Source organism: Aquarana catesbeiana, linkage group LG02 (genome assembly GCF_042186555.1).
Source record: "Aquarana catesbeiana isolate 2022-GZ linkage group LG02, ASM4218655v1, whole genome shotgun sequence".
Classification (NCBI taxonomy): Eukaryota; Metazoa; Chordata; class Amphibia; order Anura; family Ranidae; genus Aquarana; species Aquarana catesbeiana.
The window spans coordinates 113,620,737-113,641,252 of NC_133325.1; the positions used below are offsets into that span (position 1 = coordinate 113,620,737).

General features: G+C 43.6%; 1 protein-coding gene across 1 annotated transcript in view; it reads left to right on the top strand.

Annotated features, from left to right (window-relative positions):
* The window catches only part of KATNAL1 (katanin catalytic subunit A1 like 1), a 178,509-nt gene that overhangs the window by 20,331 nt on the left and 137,662 nt on the right, over window positions 1-20,516 (top strand). Inside the window, exons 2-3 of the mRNA XM_073613365.1 lie at window positions 3,025-3,196; window positions 18,740-18,900. Coding sequence (XP_073469466.1) covers window positions 3,035-3,196; window positions 18,740-18,900 — 323 coding nt within the window. The 5' untranslated portion in view covers window positions 3,025-3,034. The remainder of the gene's footprint in view (window positions 1-3,024; window positions 3,197-18,739; window positions 18,901-20,516) is intronic.

The following is a 20,516-nucleotide window of genomic DNA, read 5'->3' on the forward strand; positions in this document are numbered from 1 at the left end:
CTGAGAAACTTGACATGTCGAGTTAATTGCCAGACTATGAATCTAAGCATCAAGTCCATGGCAATGTGTACTCACCCAAGCAGCTGTTATGTTCATTTAAAGGTAGGTGGTCAGGGAGCAGTTCTGTTTAATCATCCTCTTTTAGGCCACTCCCTCTATTAGAAGCAATCTGGTCATGCCCATTACTCTTTGGCATGCGTAACAGATCTTGCTTTTTTTTTAACTGTATGGTCCTTTCACACCAGCGGACCGGTTGGGGCTGCCTGTCCGTTTTTTAGGTGGACCTGATTGTTCTCTTTAGGGAATTTGGATGGAAATGGACTGCTTGTCTGTTTTACATACTCCTGCATCCAATCCGATCTAGGCCACCAAAAACAGATGTTCCCCATCCGTCCGGCAGATCGAATCGTTTGACAGTGTGTGTCCATCTGACCGCTCCATAGAGAACAGCGGGCCGTGTCTGTGTCTGCTCCGCATAAGTGGAGCAGACACAGACCTGTCATCTGCCTGCTCAGCGGGGATCAGAACAGGCGGATCTGCTTGAAGGAGTCCATCCTGTGTGAAAGGGGCCTATCCCAGTAGGCAATAATGGGAGAGTATTGTATAAAAAGATTAACAAAATTTATTAATGTAACAAATTTTAAAATATACCATGATATCACTAACCGCTATAAAGGTAGGGTTGGTCCACAAGACAATAATAGATGGGCCTATCAGGTGCAATTTGACAGCCTCCCGGAAATTCAGGTAGGCGCTGTGGCTGTTATTTGGCCATAGCGCGGATGTCAAGTGGTTAAACAAAACAGAGCAGGGCAGCACTGCTAAGCAGACATTTAGGCTCCGTTCACACTAGTGTGATTTCAGATGTGACTTGAGTCGCACAGAAATGCATGACAATGGAAGTCACATTGTTTCCAAAGGTGTCCATTCACATCAGTGCAATTCAGCATGGCGTGAATTTGGAAAAGGTTCCTGTACTACTTTGGTGAGATCAGGGTTGCCAACCTCCCGCAATTTGTTTTACTGACAGGACTTGGAAAAATTACTAACCGAGTACATTGTCTGTTGCACCTGCAGGGCTCTAATGAGGAAGGCGGCACTGTCTGCTTCCCTTTAGACATGATTTCCCTTTTTAGGAGGAACTCACCAAAAATGACACGTTTGATGCAGGGGATGCCCAAAATCTGATTAGTATCTTAGTGCAGACTTCTGGGAAAAATCAGTAAGCCAATCACACAAGCAGGAAATGACATTTCTGGGGGACGTTCTGTACACCAGCTGTGTACAAAACGCCTCCAGGGGCCATATTGCATTTTACAGTAAGATTACAAAGCTGCAGATTGAAAAGGAAAGGTAATTTTTAGGGTTGAATGGATATCGGTATTGGTTCCGATACTAAGCATTTGAATGAGTACTCATGCAAATGCTCGGATACCTAAAACTGATACCTTTTCCGGTGCGGTTTGAGCTCATACAAAATGAATAGGCTCAAATCGCTCTGCAAAGAATCGCATGTGATTTCAACAGGAATAGAGTGCGATTCCAGTCCGAAACGCATGCAGTTTCCCCCACTGCTCCTGTGTGAACCCAGGCTTGTCATAGTGACTCCAGTCTGGGTTCACACAGGAGCAGTGCGGGAAACTGCATGCAATTCGGACAGGAATCGCACCCCATTCCTGTTCAAATTGCATGCGATTATTTGCAGTGCGATTTGAGAACATTCATTTTGTATGGGCTCAGATCACAGCCTCAAGGGTATCGGTATTGGCGAGTACTTAAGAACAAGTATCGGTACTTGCTGATTTAAAAAAAAAAAAAAAAAAAAGGATCTGTGCAACCCTAGTCATTTTTAATAACATTCGATCAAAAAAATGACTTGTGTTGCAATTATATATGTTATAATATTTTATTTTTTTAGCTTTCCTCTTAAGGTCTTGTTCACACCAGCCTGCACACTAAACACAAGCTCTCTGGTGTGTGTTGTGTAGGGGCAGTGTGATGTGTTGTTACAATGCATTATGCTGTTTGCTTTATTGAAATTGACGCTTCATTCAAGTCTATGCACTGCAGCATGTTGCACTACATGAAATGCAGACATGCTACAATTTTATGCAGCTCATCACACTGCACCTCAAGAGTTATGGTGCAATCAGGCTACATAGAAAACATTTTTTTTTTGAGTACCCTTGCGTTGATCCTACATTGATCTATACATATCAACCAACAGATATTGTGTGAACGAGCGTAAAAAGGATGTTAAATGTGGCGTTGTATGGAGGCGATCAGCCTGTGGCACTGCTGAGGTGTTATGGAAGCCCAGGTTGCTTTGATAAGGGGGCCTTCAGCTCGTCTGCATTGTTGGGTCTGGTGTCTCTCATCTTCCTCTTGGTAATACCCCACAAATCTGTGGGGTATTGTCAAGAGAAAGATGAGACACCAGACCCAACAATGCAGACGAGCTGAAGGCCCCCTTATCAAAGCAACCTGGGCTTCCATAACACCTCAGCAGTGCCACAGGCTGATCGCCTCCATACCCCCCTGCATGGATGCAGTAATTCATGCAAAAGGAGCCCCAACCAAGTATTGAGTGCATACTATACTGTACATGGACATACTTTTAAGGAAGCCAACATTTCTGTAATAAAAATCCTTTTTTTTATTGGTCTTATGTAATATTCTAATTTTCTGAGATACTGAATTTTTGGTTTTCACTAGCTGTAAGCCATATTCTTCAAAATTAAAAGAAAGAAATGCTTGAAATATATCACTCTGTGTGTAACACTTCTATATAAAATATGGGTTTCACTTTTTGAATTTAATTACTGAAATAAATTACCTTTTTTGAGATGCACCTGTATGCAGATTTTTATTATCACTAAAAGATATAACCAACATCTGAATTTTTTTATATTAAGTTTTATTACTAATTTTCTCAACAGTAGGCTTGAAATTTTGTGTTTACAGCTGTGCGTTTTCTGCAGAACGATGTGACCTTTTCTACTGAATTCTGTCTACATTCTCTAGACTCCCAAGAATGAATCTGGCCGAGATGTGCGACAATGCTAGAAAGGGCAGAGAATACGCACTGCTTGGAAATTATGACTCATCTATGGTTTATTACCAGGGAGTAATCCAGCAAATTCAAAAACACTTCCAGAGTATTAGGGATCCAGTGGTGAAGACCAAATGGCAGCAAGTGAGTGCTCTGATTGTGTGCAGTGCTGTGTTGTTACCTTGTATTGTATTCCATGCCTTACACTGGGACATATTATGACTCAAAGAAAACTGATTTAAGTTCATGTATTTTACACCTGGGATAGGGTGGCACAGTGGTTTAGTGGTGAACACCTACAGTGCCTTGAGAAAGTATGCATACCCCTTGAAATTTTACAACCAAAAACGTACTTTATTTTATTGGGATTTTATGTGATAGACCAACACAAAGTGACACATAATTATGAAGTGGAAGGAAAATTATAAATGGTTTTCCAGATTTTTTACAAATAACTATCTGAAAAGTGTGGCATGCATTTGTATTCAGCCCCCTTTACTCTGATACCCCTAACTAAAATCTAGTGGAACCAATTGCCTTTAGAAGTCACCTAACTAGTAAATAGAGTCTACCTGTATGTAATTGAATCTCAGTATAAATACAGCTGTTCTGTGAAGCCCTCAGAGGTTTGCTAGAGAACCATAGTGAACAAACAGCATCATGAAGGCCAAAGAACACACCAGACAGGTCAGTGATAAAGTTGTGGAGAAGTTTAAAGCAGGGTTAGGTTATAAAAAAATATCCCAAGCTTTGAACCTCTCACGGAGCACTGTTCAATCCATCGTCCGAAAATGGAAAGGGCATGGCGCAACTGCAAACCTACCAAGACATGGCCTTGCACCTAAACTGTCAGGCCGGGCAAGGAGAGCATTAAATCAGAGAAACAGCCAAGAGGCCGGTGATACCTCTGGAGGAGCTGCAGAGATCCACAGCTCAGGTGGGAGAATCTGTCCACAGGACAACTATTAGTCGTGCACTCCACAGATCTGGCCTTTATGGAAGAGTGGCAAAAAGAAAGTCATAAGAAGTAATGTTTGCAGTTTGCAAAAAGCCATGTGGGGGACACAGCAAACATGTGGAAGAAGGTGCTCTGGTCAGATGAGATCAAAATGTAACCTTTTGGCCTAAAAGCAAAACTCTATTGCCCCGTACACACGGTCGAATTTTCCGACGGAAAATGTGTGATAGGACCTTGTTGTCGGAAATTCCGACCGTGTGTAGGCTCCATCACACATTTTCCATCGGATTTTCCGACACACAAAGTTGGAGAGCAGGATATAAAATTTTCCGACAACAAAATCCGTTTTCGGAATTTCCGATCGTGTGTACACAAATCCGACGGACAAAGTGCCACGCATGCTCAGAATAAATAAAGAGATGAAAGCTATTGACCACTGCCCCGTTTATAGTCCCGACGTACGTGTCACCGCGTTCAGAATGAACGGATTTTCCGACAACTTTGTGTGACCGTGTGTATGCAAGACAAGTTTGAGCCAACATCCGTCAGAAGAAATCCATGGATTTTGTTGTCGGAATGTCCGAACAAAGTCCGACCGTGTGTACGGGGCATTAGTGTGGTGGAAAACTAACACTGCACATCACCCTGAACACACCATCCCCACCGTGAAGCATGTTGGTGGCAGCATCATGTTGTGGGGATGCTTTTCTTCAGCAGGGACAGGGAAGCTGGTCAGAGTTGATGGGAGGATGGATGGAGCCAAATACAGGGCAATCTTAGAAGAAATCCTGTTAGAGTCTGCAAAAGACTTGAGACTGGGGCGGAGGTTCACCTTCCAGCAGGACAATGAATCTAAACATACAGCCAGAGCTACAATGGAATGGTTTATATCAAAGCATATACATGTGTTAGAATGGCCCAATCAAAGTCCAGACCTGAATCCAATTGAGAATCTGTGCAAAGACTTGAAAATTGCTGTTCACAGACGCTCTCCATCCAATCTGACAGAGCTTGAGCTATTTTGCAAAGAAGAATGGGCAAAAATGTCACTCTCTAGATGTGCAAAGCTGGTAGAGATATCCCCAAAAAGTCTTGCAGCTGTAATTGCAGTGAAAGGTGGTTCTATAAAGTATTGACTCAGGGGGGCTGAATACAAATGCACGTCACACTCGTCAGATATTTTATTTGTAAAAAATTTTAAAAACCATTTATCACTTTACTTCCACTTCACAATTATGTGCCACTATGTGTTGGTCTATCACAAAAAAATAAATATTCAAGGTGTATGAATGCTTTTTCAAGGCACTGTATGTGTTGCACCACTGGGGTCCTTGGTTTGAATCTTGACCAGGACAGTATTTGCATGGAGTTTGCATGTTCTCCCTGTGCTTTTGGTAATTCCTCTGGGTACTCTAGTTTCCTTGCACACTCCAAAAAAATGCTGGTAGGTTAATTGTCCCAAGTCAAGCAATTGGGGAGGGTCGAGGAAAGACTTGGTGATCTACTTTGTAAATAATTAGCAAACAAAAAAATCTATCAAAGGCTTTCAAGAGTATCGGAAGTGGTGCCCAAAGAGCTGGCCCATAGAACTACAAAGAGTTGGATACTACTAAAGGATTTATGCATACATACACTAAAATACTATGGACTATTATTATACAGGATTTATATAGTGCCAGCAGTTTGCGCAGCGCTTTACAACATGAGGGCAGACAGTACAATTACAATACAATTTATTGAAGGAGGAATCCGAGGGCTCTGCTTGTTAGAGCTTACAATCTGGGGAGGGGGGGGGGGTCAAGAGATACTAAAGGTAATAACTGTGGGGGATGAGCTGATGGAGAAAACAAACATACATTTGTTAGGTGGAGGCAGGATAGGCTTCTCTGAAGAGAAGGGTTTTCAGGGACTGTCTAAGACTAAATCTACACTATGCTTCGCTGACCGTGGTAGCAGGAAACCACAAAACCGCGTTTTTGCCTTGATTTACGTTTTCCCACAGCTGACAGTCAAAACGTTCCTATCCTGAACATGATTCTTCCATGTTCAGGAGATGGAGGTTTAACCTCACCTAAACGTGGCAGCTCCTAAACTCTGCTAAAAGCCTAAGTGTACATGGACACTCTTTTATGGAGTTGAGTTTAGGAGCTTTGGCAAAAAAACCATAAAAGGTTCCTAAACTCAAGTTTAGGAGCTGCTAATGTACTAGAAGCCTAAAAGTGGACAGACTAAAAGATAGGTGGACAGATTGGGGGTGAGCATTGGGGAGATGACAAGGGAGCTAGAGAGCAGGTGGTCTTGGGAGGAACGAAGAGAATGATTAGTTGTGGATGGCTTGGGAAGTTGTTGCTCATGTTTGGAGTTTAATTTGTCGGGTGAGCAGCAGCCAGTGGAGGGATTGGCATAGAGGCATAGCAGGCACTGTTGGTAAGGTGAATGAGTCTGCAGCAGCATTCATGATGGACTGAAGGGGGGGAAAGCCTATGTAGAGGTAAGCCAATGAGGAGGGAGTTTCAGTAGTTCAGGTGGGAGATGACCAGGTAGTGAACTAGGAGTTTTGTAGCATCGTATCAATGTACGTGTTTATCTGTGTGCAAGTGTGCTGCAAGCATGAAGAGAAACAAAAAATCACTTTAATGTATATAAAAGAGTTAATGCTGTGCTATCACCTATAATTTATGTGTGAGTGATAACCATTGTCCCTAATTTGATGTTCTGTGTGTTTTCAGCAATCATCAACCAATCATAAACGATAAAATAGCAAAAGTCTATATAATCGTGAATGTAGTACCATAAAACTTGTGATGTTTATCACTCGCAGGTAAGTGCCGCAAGAACGTGCAAGTAAAAATCGTGTCCTCTCCCTGGCTTGTGGTATTTTTTTTTCTTTAGTGCCTCTGCTTTTGTGCTTAGCACTATGACTTCCAGAACTACCACAAAGGTACCAAAGGTTCCACCCCCAGGCGCTGGGAAATCCAGTCATGACTCCACACTGTCATCCTCTCCAGAGATACCAGATGTGGCAAGCCAGGGTGAGTCATTGGAAGCAATTGGTGGTGCTACTGCTTCTCACTCTTCAGCCCCTGTATACGTAACTGAAGATGCATTTTCCTCTGCCCTGCAGGGCTTAGAAGGAAGATTAGCGGCTTTAATTGCATCCTCTATCCAAGGGGATAGGAAGCGTGCTAGAGGGAAGGGAACCAAGGGAACAGTGGGGACAGGATGAGATATTGCCCTCAGACGATTGAGAGGAAAAACAAGCCGATCATTCCTCTGCGGAGGAAACAACAGTTGATGATTCAGCTTCACAATCTGATGTACAAATCCTTACGGAAATGGTTTCGCTCCGCTTTCATGCTAACTGAAAGTCCGGTTTCTTTCTTGGGTTCTTTGAAACCTTTACAGCCTTTGCATGCGTTTCCGGTCCATGCATTACTAGAAAAGCTTATTTATGCTGAATGGGGTCATCTGGATAAGCACTTTCTCCCTCCAAAGAGATTTTCAGTTCTCTATCCCATGGAGGAGAAATTCACCAAAAAATGGAAGGTTCCAGCAGTTGACGCTGCGATTTGCAGTGTGAATAAAAGTTTAAATTGTAATGAAGACAATGCACAAATGCTTAAAGATCCAACAGAAAAAAAGTTGGAATTCTTGTTAAAATCTTCTTTTTCCTTGGCGGGGACCGTTACTCAGCCTGCATTCGCAGCAATTGGCATCTGTCAATCCCTAAAGGGCCAGTTCACAGAGGCTCTTAAAGAGCTCCCTGCACAGCAGGCCCGTGAGTTGGCCGAACTACAGGCATTATGTTTTGCCATAGACACTATGAAGGACTCTATTCACAAGAACAAGAACAGAAGAGAACTTCTGGCGTCCATCGATATCCGGTATGAATATCTGCATGTCCCTATATTTCCCACTTACCAAAGGTTTCTACGATTTTAAGTAGAACAGCAGCACTTTCAGTTTTGTAGCCTTGCCCTTCAGGCTAGCTACAGCACCCCGGGTGTTCACAAAGGTACTGGCCCCACCTCTAGCCAGGTTAAGGGCACAGGGCATAACAGTCTTGGTTTACCTACATGATTTATTGTTAATAGACCAGTCAGTGGCTCGCTTGGAGCAAAATGTACACATTACAACCAGTTAGCTGGAAAGTCTGGGTTGGATCCTCAACCTAGAGAAGTCTTCCTTAAAACCGCTAAGAAAGCTGGAGTATTTGGGCCTGATCATAGACACAGCCCAGAAAAAGGTGTTCTTGCCTCTGGCAAAGATCAGCTCCATACGAGAGCTGGTGCGGATGGTCAGGTCAAAAAGAAATTCCTCAATTCGCCTTTGCATGAGGTTGTTAGGAAAGATGGTGGCTTCATTTGAAGCAGTCCCCTATGCCCAGTTCCATTTGAGACTGTTGCAAAACAGTATCCTGTCTGCTTGGAACAAAACGATCCAAGCTTTGGACTTGCCAATGCGGCTGTCCCCAAGAGTGTCCCAAAGCCTCAGTTGGTGGTTACTAACCCAGAATCTGCTAAAAAGAAAATCCTTCAGACCAAATATCAGGAAAGTAGTAAAAACAGATGCCAGCCTTTCAGAAAGACAAAGACAAAATTACTGTCCAGGTACAGTCCTCAAAAACTGAAAGAGCCTTGCCTATCAATATCCTAGAGATTCGGGCAGTGCGTCTGGCTCTGAAAGCCTGGACTTCCAGGTTAAGGGATTGTCCTGTCAGGATCCAATCCGACAATGCCACAGCTGTGGCTTATATCAATCACCAAGGGGACACCAAGAGTCTCTCAGCGCAGAGAGAGGTGAACCATATTCTAACTTGGGCAGAAAAGAATGTTCCGTGCCTATCAGCAATCTTCATTCCGGGAGTAGAGAATTGGCAGGCGGACTACTTAAGTTGGCAGCAGTTATTCCCAGGGGAATGGTCTCTTCACCCCAACATTTCTCAGGCCATTTGCCAAATATGGGGGACTCTGGATGTAGATCTTCCAGCGTCCAGATTCAACATGAAGTTGATCAACTTTGTGTCCTGGACAAGGGATCCACTCGCATGTGGAACAGATGCGTTGATGACCCTCCTATTCAGTTGCTGCCTTGACTTCTTTGCAGGATCAAGCTGGAAAGAAGGCCGGTAATTCTGGTAGCACCAGCATGGTCATGGTATGCAGAAATCGTAAAGATGGCAGGATCCATGGTCCCTTCCACTAAGGCCAGACCTGCTCTCACAAGGGCCGTTATTCCATCCCACTTTTACGAACGCTAAATTTAAAGGCCTGGCTATTGAAACCCACATTCTGAAGAAACGTGGGCTTTCTGGGTCAGTTATCTCTACTTTGATTAATGCAAGGAAGCCAGCGTCCAGAACTATATATATTAGAGTCTGGAAGGCTTATGTTTCCTGGTGTGAATCCAAGGGTTGGCACCCTCGGAGATATATCATAGGCAAAATTCTTGCCTTCCTACAATTAGGCGTAGAGATGAAGTTGGCTTTGAGTACTATTAAAGGCCAAGTCTCAGCCTTATCGATTTTATTTTAAAGACCGCTTGCTACGCATTCTTTAGTCCAGGGTTTTATGCAAGGGGTGATGTGGATTAATCCGTCAGTTAAATCACCTTTAAGCTCTTGGGACTTGAACTTAGTTTTGTCAGTGTTACAAAAACAGCCATTTGAACCGATACAGCATATTCCCTTAGTCCTTCTGACAAGGAATCTGGTATTTTTGGTTGCTATTTCCTCAGCAAGGAGGGTTTCAGAATTGGCTGCTCTTTCTTGTAAAGAGCCATATTTGATTATTCATGAGGACAGAGTGGTGTTACGCCCTCGTCCAGTCTTTTTGCCAAAAGTGGTTTCAGGTTTTCACCTAAACCAAGATATTGTCCTGCCATCGTTTTTTCCAAAACCATGTTTCAGGGAAGAGAAGTCACTACATTGTCTTGATGTGGTGAGAGCAGTGAAAAATCTATTTAAAGGCAACTGCTCAGATTCGTAAGACTGATGTCTTATTTGTTCTGCCAGAGGGTTCTAAGAAAGGACAGGCAGCGTTGAAATCCACTGTCGCTAAGTGGATTCGACAAGTGATAATTCAAACCTATGATTCAAGGGGTATGATTCCCCCGTTTTAAGTTAAGGCGCCCTCTACCAGGGTGGTTAGTGCTTCTTGAGCAGTGCGTCACCAGGCCTCCATGGCTCAGATCTGTAAGGCCGCAAGTTGGTATTCAGTGCATACATTCACAAAATTTTATGAGGTGGATGAAAAGGAGGTATGAGGATATCACCTTCGGCGCAGTGTGCTGCAGGCAGCAGTACCAGTCCTCAGGTCTGGGGGTGCCCTACAGGTTGTCTATTCTTCCTTTCAGGTAGCATTGCTATGAGACGTCCCATTAAGTAATTACTTAGGCTCTGTTTCCCATGATGTACGATAAAGTAAATAGGATTTTTATAAAAGCTTACCTGTAAATTCCTTTTCTTGGAGTACATCATGGGACACAGAGGTCCCTCCCCTCTTTTATGGGGTTTACAGTGGGGGCGGAAAGACCCCCTTTAATTTTTCACTCTTCAGCTCTAGGAAGGGTTCTGGTCGCCCCAAACGTCTTCCATTTAAGGATTATGGAGGCCACTGTACTCTTAGGAACCTTAAGTGCAGCAGAATTTTTTTTTTTGTAACCTTGGCCAGATCTGTGCCTTGCCACAATTCTGTCTCTGAGCTCTTCAGGCAGTTCCTTTTGACCTCATGATTCTCATTTGCTCTGACATGCACTGTGAGCTGTAAGGTCTTATATAAACAGGTGTGTGGTTTTCCTAATCAAGTCCAATCAGTATAATCAATCACAGCTGGACTCAAATGAAGGTGTAGAACCCATCTCAAGGATGATCAGAAGAAATGGACACCACCTGAGTTAAATATATGAGTGTCACAGCAAAGGGTCTTGGGACCATGTGATATTTCAGTTTTTCTTTTTTAATAAATCTGCAAAAATGTCAACAATTCTGTGTTTTTCTGTCAATATGGGGTGCTGTGTGTAGGTTAATGAGGGAAAAAAATGAACTTAAATGATTTTAGTAAATGGCTGCAATATAACAAAGAGTGGAAAATTAAAGGGGGTCTGAATATTTTCCGTCCCCACTGTAAGTATGTTGCTTTGCTACAAAAACTGAGGTACTCCTGGAAGGAGGAGGGGTTATATAGGGGAGTGAACTTCCTGTATTGGGTACACCAGTGTCAACACCTGAAGGTGGCCCATAACCCATTAAGTAATTACTTAGGCTCTGTGTCCCATGATGTACTCCAAGAAAAGAATTTTACAGGTAAGCTGATAAAAATCCTATTTTCTTTCTCGAACATCACGGGACACAGAGCCTCAGTAATTACTGATGGGTTATATAGGTATCACTGGTGATTGGACACTGGCACACCCTATCGGGAAGTTCAACCCCCTATATAATCCCTCCCCCTTGCAGGGATACCTCAGTTTTTACGCCAGTGTCTTAGGTGATAGTTCCCGCAAAGGACCAGGGATTGGGCTTCTATTCCAACCTTTTTACGGTCCAAAAGCCAAATGGGGATGTCAGGCCCATTCTGGACTTAAGGGATCTGAACCGATTCCTAAGGATTCAATCCTTCCGCATGGAATCAATTCGAACAGTAGTTCCCACCCTGCAGGGAGGAGAATTTCTGGCATCAATAGACATCAGAGATGCATATCTGCATGTGCCCATTTTTCCTGCTCATCAGAAGTTTCTGCGCTTCGAGGTAGGAGGGCGCCATTTCCAGTTTGTGGCTCTGCCTTTCAGGATAGCCACTGCACCTCGAGTGTTCACAAAGATCTTGGCTCCTCCTCTGGCCAGATTAAGGGCTCAGGGTATAGCTGTCATAGCATACCTAGACGACCTGCTCTTGATAGACCGGTCGGTAGCCTCTTTGAATGGAAACTTGAGGACCACAGTCAGGTATCTAGAACACCTGGGTTGGATCCTCAACTTAGAAAAGTCTTTCCTAAAACCAGTAAGAAGACTGGAGTATTTAGGTCTGATTATAGATACAGGCCAGGAGAAAATATTTCTACCCCAGGCAAAGATCACTGCTTTGAGAGAGCTGATTCTGACAGTAAGGACCAAGAAGGTTCCCTCAGTCTGCCTTTGTATGAGGCTACTAGGGAAGATGGTGTCTTCATTCGAAGCAGTTCCCTATGCTCAGTTTCACTCAAGAATGCTGCAACACAGTATTCTGTCGACCTGGAACAGGAAAGTTCAGGCATTAGACTTTCCGATGCACCTGTCTCATGCGGTGAGTCAGAGCCTCAATTGGTGGCTCATACCCGAAAACCTGCAGAAGGGGAAATCGTTTCTACCGGTTACCTGGATGGTGGTAACAACAGATGCCAGTCTGTCAGGTTGGGGAGCAGTTCTGGAACAGGCTGCGGTCCAAGGGGTATGGTCCAAGACAGAGAGGACCTTACCCATCAACATTCTGGAGATCCGGGCGATACATCTAGCTCTAAAGGCCTGGACTATCAGGCTACAGGGTTGTCTGGTCAGGATCCAGTCCGACAATGCCACAGCAGTGGCTTATGTCAATCATCAGGGAGGCACCCGGAGCCGAGCTGCTCAAAAAGAGGTGAACCAGATCTTAGTCTGGGCAGAGATGCATGTGCCATGCATATCGGCAGTTTTCATCCCGGGAATAGAGAATTGGCAGGCGGACTATCTAAGTCGCCAGCAGTTACTTCCAGGGGAATGGTCTCTGCATCCCAACGTCTTTTGGGCCATATGCCAAAGATGGGGGGTTCCAGATGTAGATCTCTTTGCATCCCGATTCAACAAAAAGATAGACAGATTTGTGGCAAGGACAAAAGATCCTCTTGCATGCGGGACGGATGCGTTGGTGATTCCGTGGCATCACTGATTTACGCATTCCCGCCTATTCTGCTATTACCACGACTCCTTCGCAGGATCAGGCAGGAAAGGAAGTCGGTACTTCTGGTGGCCCCCGCTTGGCCCAGAAGGACTTGGTATGCAGAAATAGTAAGGATGACAGTAGGTTCCCCGTGGACACTACCGGAACGCCCAGACCTGTTATCTCAAGGTCCAGTGTTCCATCCTGCCTTACAAACGCTAAATTTGACGGTTTGGCTATTGAGACCCACGTTCTGAAGAGTCGTGGGCTCTCAGGTCCTGTCATATCTACCTTGATCAATGCAAGGAAGCCAGCTTCCAGGATGATTTATCATAGAGTCTGGAAAGCTTATATAACCTGGTGTGAATCCAGAGGTTGGCATCCCAGGAAATATGTCATAGGTAGAATTCTTGATTTTCTACAATTAGGATTAGAGATGAAGCTGGCCTTGAGTACCATCAAGGGCCATCAAGGGCCAGGTTTCTGCTTTATCAGTATTATTTCAGCGGCCACTTGCTTCGCATTCTTTGGTCCGAAACTCTATGCAGGGGGTGATGCGTCTTAATCCTCCGGTTAAAGCCCCCCTAAACCCCTGGGACTTGAACTTGGTCCTGGCTGTGTTACAGAAACAGCCTTTTGAACCAATAAGTCAGATTCCTTTGGTCTTGTTGACAAGGAAGTTAATTTTTCTGGTGGCCATCTCTTCTGCTAGAAGAGTATCAGAATTAGCAGCTCTTTCCTGTAAGGAGCCTTATTTGATTATACACAAGGATAGAGTGGTACTACGCCCTCATCCTAGTTTTTTACCGAAGGTGGTTTCTGATTTTCATTTAAACCAAGACATTGTTCTACCTTCCTTTTTTCCAGATCCCTGTTCTCCGGAAGAGAGATCTCTACATTCGTTGGATGTAGTAAGAGCAGTTAAGGCCTATCTAGGGGCAACTGCTCAGATCCGCAGGACGGATGTTTTGTTTGTGCTGCCAGAGAGTCCCAATAGAGGACAGGCAGCGTCAAAAGCTACCATTTCTAAATGGATTCGACAGTTGATCATTCAAGCTTACGGTTTGAAACAGAAGATTCCTCCGTTTCAGATCAGGGCACATTCCACAAGGGCTATTGGTGCTTCTTGGGCAGTGCATCACCAGGCCTCTATGGCTCAAATCTGCAAGGCCGCAACCTGGTTCATACATTCACCAGATTCTATCAGGTGGATGTCAGAAGGCATGAGGATATCGTCTTTGGGCGTAGTGTGCTGCAGGCAGCGGTACAGGGTCCTCAGGTCTGATTGCACCCTACTTGGTCGTGGTTCCTCCCCCTCAGGTAGCATTGCTCTGGGACATCCCATCAGTAATTACTGAGGCTCTGTGTCCCCTGATGTTCGAGAAAGAAAATAGGATTTTTTAAAACAGCTTACCTGTAAAATCTTTTTCTTTCGAAGGACATCACGGGACACAGAGGTCCCGCCCCTCTTTTAATACACTATATTGCTTGGCTACAAAACTGAGGTATCCCTGCAAGGGGGAGGGATTATATAGGGGGTTGAACTTCCTGATAGGGTGTGCCAGTGTCCAATCACCAGTGATACCTATATAACCCATCAGTAATTACTGAGGTTCTGTGTCCCGTGATGTCCTTCGAAAGAAAAGGATTTTACAGGTAAGCTGTTTTAAAAAATCCTATTTTTTTTTTCAAAAAAAGAGCGCTTGTAAGACCGCTGCGCAAATACGGTGTGACAGAAAGTATTGCAATGACTGCCATTTTATTCTCTAGGGTGTTAGAAAAAAATATATAATGTATGGGGGTTCTAAGTAATTTTCTAGCAAAGAAAACAGTTTTTAACTTGTAAACACCAAATCTCAGAAAGAGGCTCGGTCCTTAAGTGGTTAAATCTGTGACAAGCACTGCTAGCTGCTCTCCCTAAGTGGTTAATGATTAACCACCCATTGTATAAGCAAGCAAACGAACATCTATCTAATGTAGTGCTGTGGTATAAGGAAATTATATAACCAGGTGCACTATGAAAATTTTGCTGAAAACCACAAATAAAAGTTAAAGTGCCAAACTAATACACAATTAATATTATTAACACAAACCAATGGTAAATATGCGTATCTATAGTTTAAATAGTCATCAAACTTAAGCAAAGTCCCATGAACATGCTTGTGACAGAGCCAAATAACTTCAATAATGTAAACCAAGTCTTCCTTGTGCACCTGCCTATGAAAACAATCACCAGTGCTCCAACATAAATATATAACCTGGCAATCCAGGGTCAAATATAACTTCAAATGAGGATATGACACGTCCTCCACAAGGTTCCACCGACTCCAGACCCCTGGTTCCATTCTCAGTGTCTCCGCTCCGGATTATTCAGTGATGTATGTAAAGACTGCAGGAAGGAACTCATCGTGTTTGGCTTTATTAAAGTGCTCCCCTAGGATTTGCACTCCCATATTCATGTGCCCTCTGGGCACTCAGGATTTCCAGCCGTATGGGATACTGAATGGAAACGCCACTGTTCCGATGCCTGGAACCAGCATGCATTCCAAACACCCGGAAGTGACGTCACCGGCTGTGCCATCGGCATAGCAAGTCCCTTCTCAACGCGTTTCACCCAATTGGAAGGTCTCCTGAAGATGCCCGATGCAAATTTTCATAGTTCACCTGGGTATATAATTTCCTTTTATCACAGAGCTGCACAGGATATATATTAGTTTGCTTATACACTGGTTGGTCAATCATTATCCATTTAGGGGTGCAGCTAGCAGTGTTTGTCACAAATTTACTTACATATTAGTTTTATATGATAATATACAGTACATATGCATTTGGTTCCTGTATATACGTGTTAAAAGACTATGAGAACTTACATAGTGCTCACTGTTATTTAAAAAAAAAAAAAAATCATAAACATAGAAATCCACTCACATGTAGCAAGACCAGACATGAGCATATACAGCATATAGCGCTAAAGTTCCCATCTGCATCCGTCAGGGTGGAGGGCAATGGATTGGATCCTTCAATTTAAGTCTGTATTGTTAGCTTGCTCTCTCACTCTGTGCCATGAAGCCACAGCCAAGGCGTGGGATACACCATGGTTGATGTGTTTTTCTACTTGCGCATTCTTGCAGCACTTACTTGGGAGTATGGGACTACTACATTCATGATTATACGGACTTATGTTGTTTTATTTATAACTGGTTAATTTTTTTTTTTTCTGATTTAATTGATGATTGTTGAAAACACATAGAACGCCAGATTACAGACATTGGTTATTACTCACAGATAAATTATTGGTGATAGCGCAGCTTTTACTCTTTTATGTATACTAGAATACACTGGTGTATATTTAGTTTTGCTGTGGTCTGAATTATTAGGCATTCGTAAAATCATTGGCCAATATTCATTAAGACCACTTTCACACTGGGTCCGTGGCCACGTTAGCGTTAAAGTGCCACTAGTTTTAGTGGCTATTTAGCACTGTTTAAGCAGCGCTTTTTCAGCCGCTAGCATGGCGCTTGTAACCCAAAGAAGGGGTTAAAAGCGCTCGTGTTGCAGCGCTTCCGAAACGCTTTTCAGGTGTTTCGGAAGTGCTGCCCATTCATTTCAATGGGAAGGGCGCTTTGGGAGCGCTAAATACAGTGCTCTCAAACCGCCCCAAAGATGCTGCTTGTAGGACTTTTCCTAACATCCCGCAAGGGCATTGCCCCAGTGTGAAAAGACACACTGAAATTAATGGGAGGCAGTTTTCGGGCACTATTTCTAGCGCTAAAACATCTGAAAACTGCCTCAGTGTGTGTGTGTGTGTGTGTGTGTGTGTCCGTCTATATATATATATATATATATATATATATATATATATATATATATATATATATCTATATATCTATATCTATATAATATATTACACCTACTAGCACATTATGTGAAATTTGTCTTGGAACGAAGCCCCTCCAGAGATGCGCCAGTGACATCACCGGCTGCATCTACAGTAAATATCTCCTAAATGATGCAAGTTTAGAAGATATTTACAGTATCTAGAGGTAAGCCTTTATTCTATGCTTACATATAGATAAAAATTATGCATGGGAGTTTACTCCCACTTTAATACAAGTGCACCTGTATTTTCTTTCTATCTTAAATTTAAAATTGCATTTATCATTTTAAAATCTATAGCTCACTAAACTAAAGGAATAGTTGTTGTTCATAGCTTATCACATTCTGGCTGCTTAGAGTTGCTGTTTTCTATGATGTTCATATCCCTTTAATCTCCGTGGGCAATGTTGCCAATAGCATCTTTCCTTTGCTGCAGTTTTTTTACCCGATCCACACTGCGTTAAGAATTTTATGAACTGGCAGGATGTACTCTTTTGACTTTTCAATAAAGTCTCTTAATAGCTGCCTTCTCTCAAAGTGAAACTTATGTATTGACTGTATTGTAACTGTAATGTCTGCCTTTATTTTGTAAAGCACTGAGCAAACTGTTGGCCCTATAGAAATCCTAATAATAATAATAATATACTGTGAATTTTAGGAGACTTTTATTTTATTTTTTTTTACTGGAGAATCTTCCCTGCATCTTTTCCACGGATATTGAGATATGCCATACCAGTGAACTTCCTTAAAGGGGTTGTAAAGGTACATTATTATTTAAAAAAAAAAAAAAACAACAAAAAAAACCAAACATGTCTATACATGTCTACTCTGTGCAATGGAATCACACAGAGTGGCTGGGAACCTTCTCTTTTCGGGTCCTGCGCTGGTGCTCCTGGCTCCTCTGTCCAGTGTCCCCATGGACGCAGACAGGGACTCGGCCCCCACCCCCGCAACATCGTCACTGGCTTTGATTGACAGCACTGGGAGTCAATGGCTTTTCTGGTGCCCCAATGAGACCTGGAAGTGAGGGGAGAAAAGATCTGCTGACATGCACGGCGCTAGATTGAATGAGGTCTCAGGTAAGAGGGGGGGGGCTGAGGGAGCGATGTTGACACCTAAACATTTTTTACCTTCATGCAAGGAATACATGAAGGGAAAAAAAAATAAAAATTTCACATAATTTTTTTTATTAAGCATATCAAATAGTGCACATACAAAATGACACGTAGGTGAAACAGCATGAATGATGAATGATGAGAATATACAATTCACAGTATACCAGTCAATAGCTACTAGCCATAGAAGACTCTAACCAGAGTCCCAGATCCAAACCTGTAACCCAGTAACTCTGCTTTTTTTTTTTTACAATTGTACTTCAATGATAACAACAGGAGGAAATTAGCTGAATGCCCTTCCCCGCCCACAAGGGCCCACAGCCCCAGCAAGACCAGAGCACCCACCACCTTCCCCCTCAGGTATCATAACTTTATACATAAAACCATGGGCAATGGTACATAGAGTATTTTACTCTACAACCCCATCATTTATATCAGTGTGTTGTACCTATACCCCCACCCTCAGATCCACATCTTCCTCCAATCCTTCGAGTCAACCCACCTAAACCACGCCTTCCTAAAGGTAAAGAATGTTTAGACTTTACAACCACTTTAAATCTCTGCAATGGTTAGCTTAAAGCAGTAGTAAACCGAAGTTTAGGTAATAATTATGTGCTAGTATGCATCCCATACTAGCACATTATGACAGACTTACCTGAAAATGAAGCCCTCCAGCAGCACGCTGTCACCGCTGTGACCATCTTCACCCGGTCATCTTTCCAGGGTCATGGGCTTCACGATATGAATGGCCGAGATGATGATGATGTCACTCCCGTGCATTCTTGTGGGAAGCACTTGGAGAACACTGATAAGAACATGTTTGTAATGTTATGTTTTCTTCTTGCAGGTGTGCCAAGAGTTAGTGGAAGAATATGAACAAGTGAAAATCATTGTAAATACGTTAGAATCCTTTAAAATTGAAAAGCCTGCAGATTTCCCTGTTGCTTTACAAGATGAACCGGCGAGGGACCCAGCAGTCTGGCCTCCACCAGTGCCAGCAGAACACAGGTGAGTGTGTATATAATGGTGCAGAGTAATGTTAGCACTGAGAATCTCAGATGTTGGGAACATCTGTCTGGCTGCCTTTAACCTATGCATCCTGGAGAAAACTATCTGCAAATTCAAAACCTTCTCTTAAAACTGTTCTCTTGGTTCTCATAAAGGTTTTGCATTGTGATATTTTTGATATAATGAGGAGTGCTAATAGTTCCTGAAGCTGTAATCCTTTACAAACCTATTTTGGTCCTACAATAAACACACAGAGCAGGAGTTCTGGCTTAAGGGCCCATTTACACTGTAATGCCCCGTACACACGGTCGGATTTTCTGACGAAAAATGTGTGATAGGACCTTGTTGTCGGCTCCATCACACATTTTCCATCGGATTTTCCGACACACAAAGTTTGAGAGCAGGCTATAAAATTTTCCGACAACAAAATCCGTTGTCGGAATTTCCGATCATGTTTACACAAATCCGACGGACAAAGTGCCACGCATGCTCAGAATAAATAAAGAGATGAAAGCTATTGGCTACTGCCCCGTTTATAGTCCCGACGTACGTGTTTTACGTCACCGCGTTCATATCGATTGGATTTTCCGACAACTTTGTGTGACCGTGTGTATGCAAGACAAGTTTGAGCCAACATCCGTCAGAAAAAATCCTAGGATTTTGTTGTCGGAATGTCCGATCAATGTCCGACTGTGTGTACAGGGCATAAGTGTTAGTTATCAATGGGAAACCTGAGGCTGGGACAGTGCACACAACCAGCTTGATGAAATTAACTTCACATTAGAGGTCACCCCCTCACATTAGAGGCCTCGCTTTACATCTAAATCCCCCTATACATACGTCCCCACCATCACAGAGCCCCCAAATCACACAGTCCTCCCATCACAGATCCAACAACCACAGAGTCACTTCATCAAATCAGAAGGACCCTAGCTTTTGTCTCCAGCAGCATGGCAGAAACTGGAGGAAACAGACTTCTGTCCTCTTCTAAATGTTGGTGGCCACCCTGTATGGTGCTTTGCCTTGGAGCAAGGACATGCATTGCCATGGAGTGGCTGAGTCGGGTACTATTACCATGGCAATAAATAACGCTGTGCGTCCTGGCCCTAGAGCAGGGGTGTCAAACTGAATTTCATCATAGGCAGCATCGGCATTATGTTTGCCCTCAAAGGGCTGGTTGTATTTGGAAGACTGGATGTCCAGAGCACCCCACCCCATCTTACATTAGATGTCACGAGCCCCCCCTCATCATAAGTCAAGAGCCCCTCTGTCCTCCCTTACATCACAGTGCGCCCCCTTACTTTGTGCTGCTGCTGGGAAGAAACTGGTGGCAGAGCTGGAAAGCAGAAAATGCAGGGGCTGGAGGAGGACCAGAGGAGGGCTGGAATTAGTTGGCAGAGTCTGCGGAATGCTGAGACCAAGGTGACAAGGGGGTGCTGTGGCTGCACAGAGAGGCATAGGAGCTGGTGGAGGAGTTCAGTCCTCCACTCTGCTGCTGACTGCTGAGAAAAGTGGGGGGGTAGAGATGAAAGGGGTCCTGCAGCTGGTGGAGAGGTGCAAGGGCCACATGAAATGGCCTGGCGGGCCACATTCGGCCCTCGGGCCTTGTGTTTGAC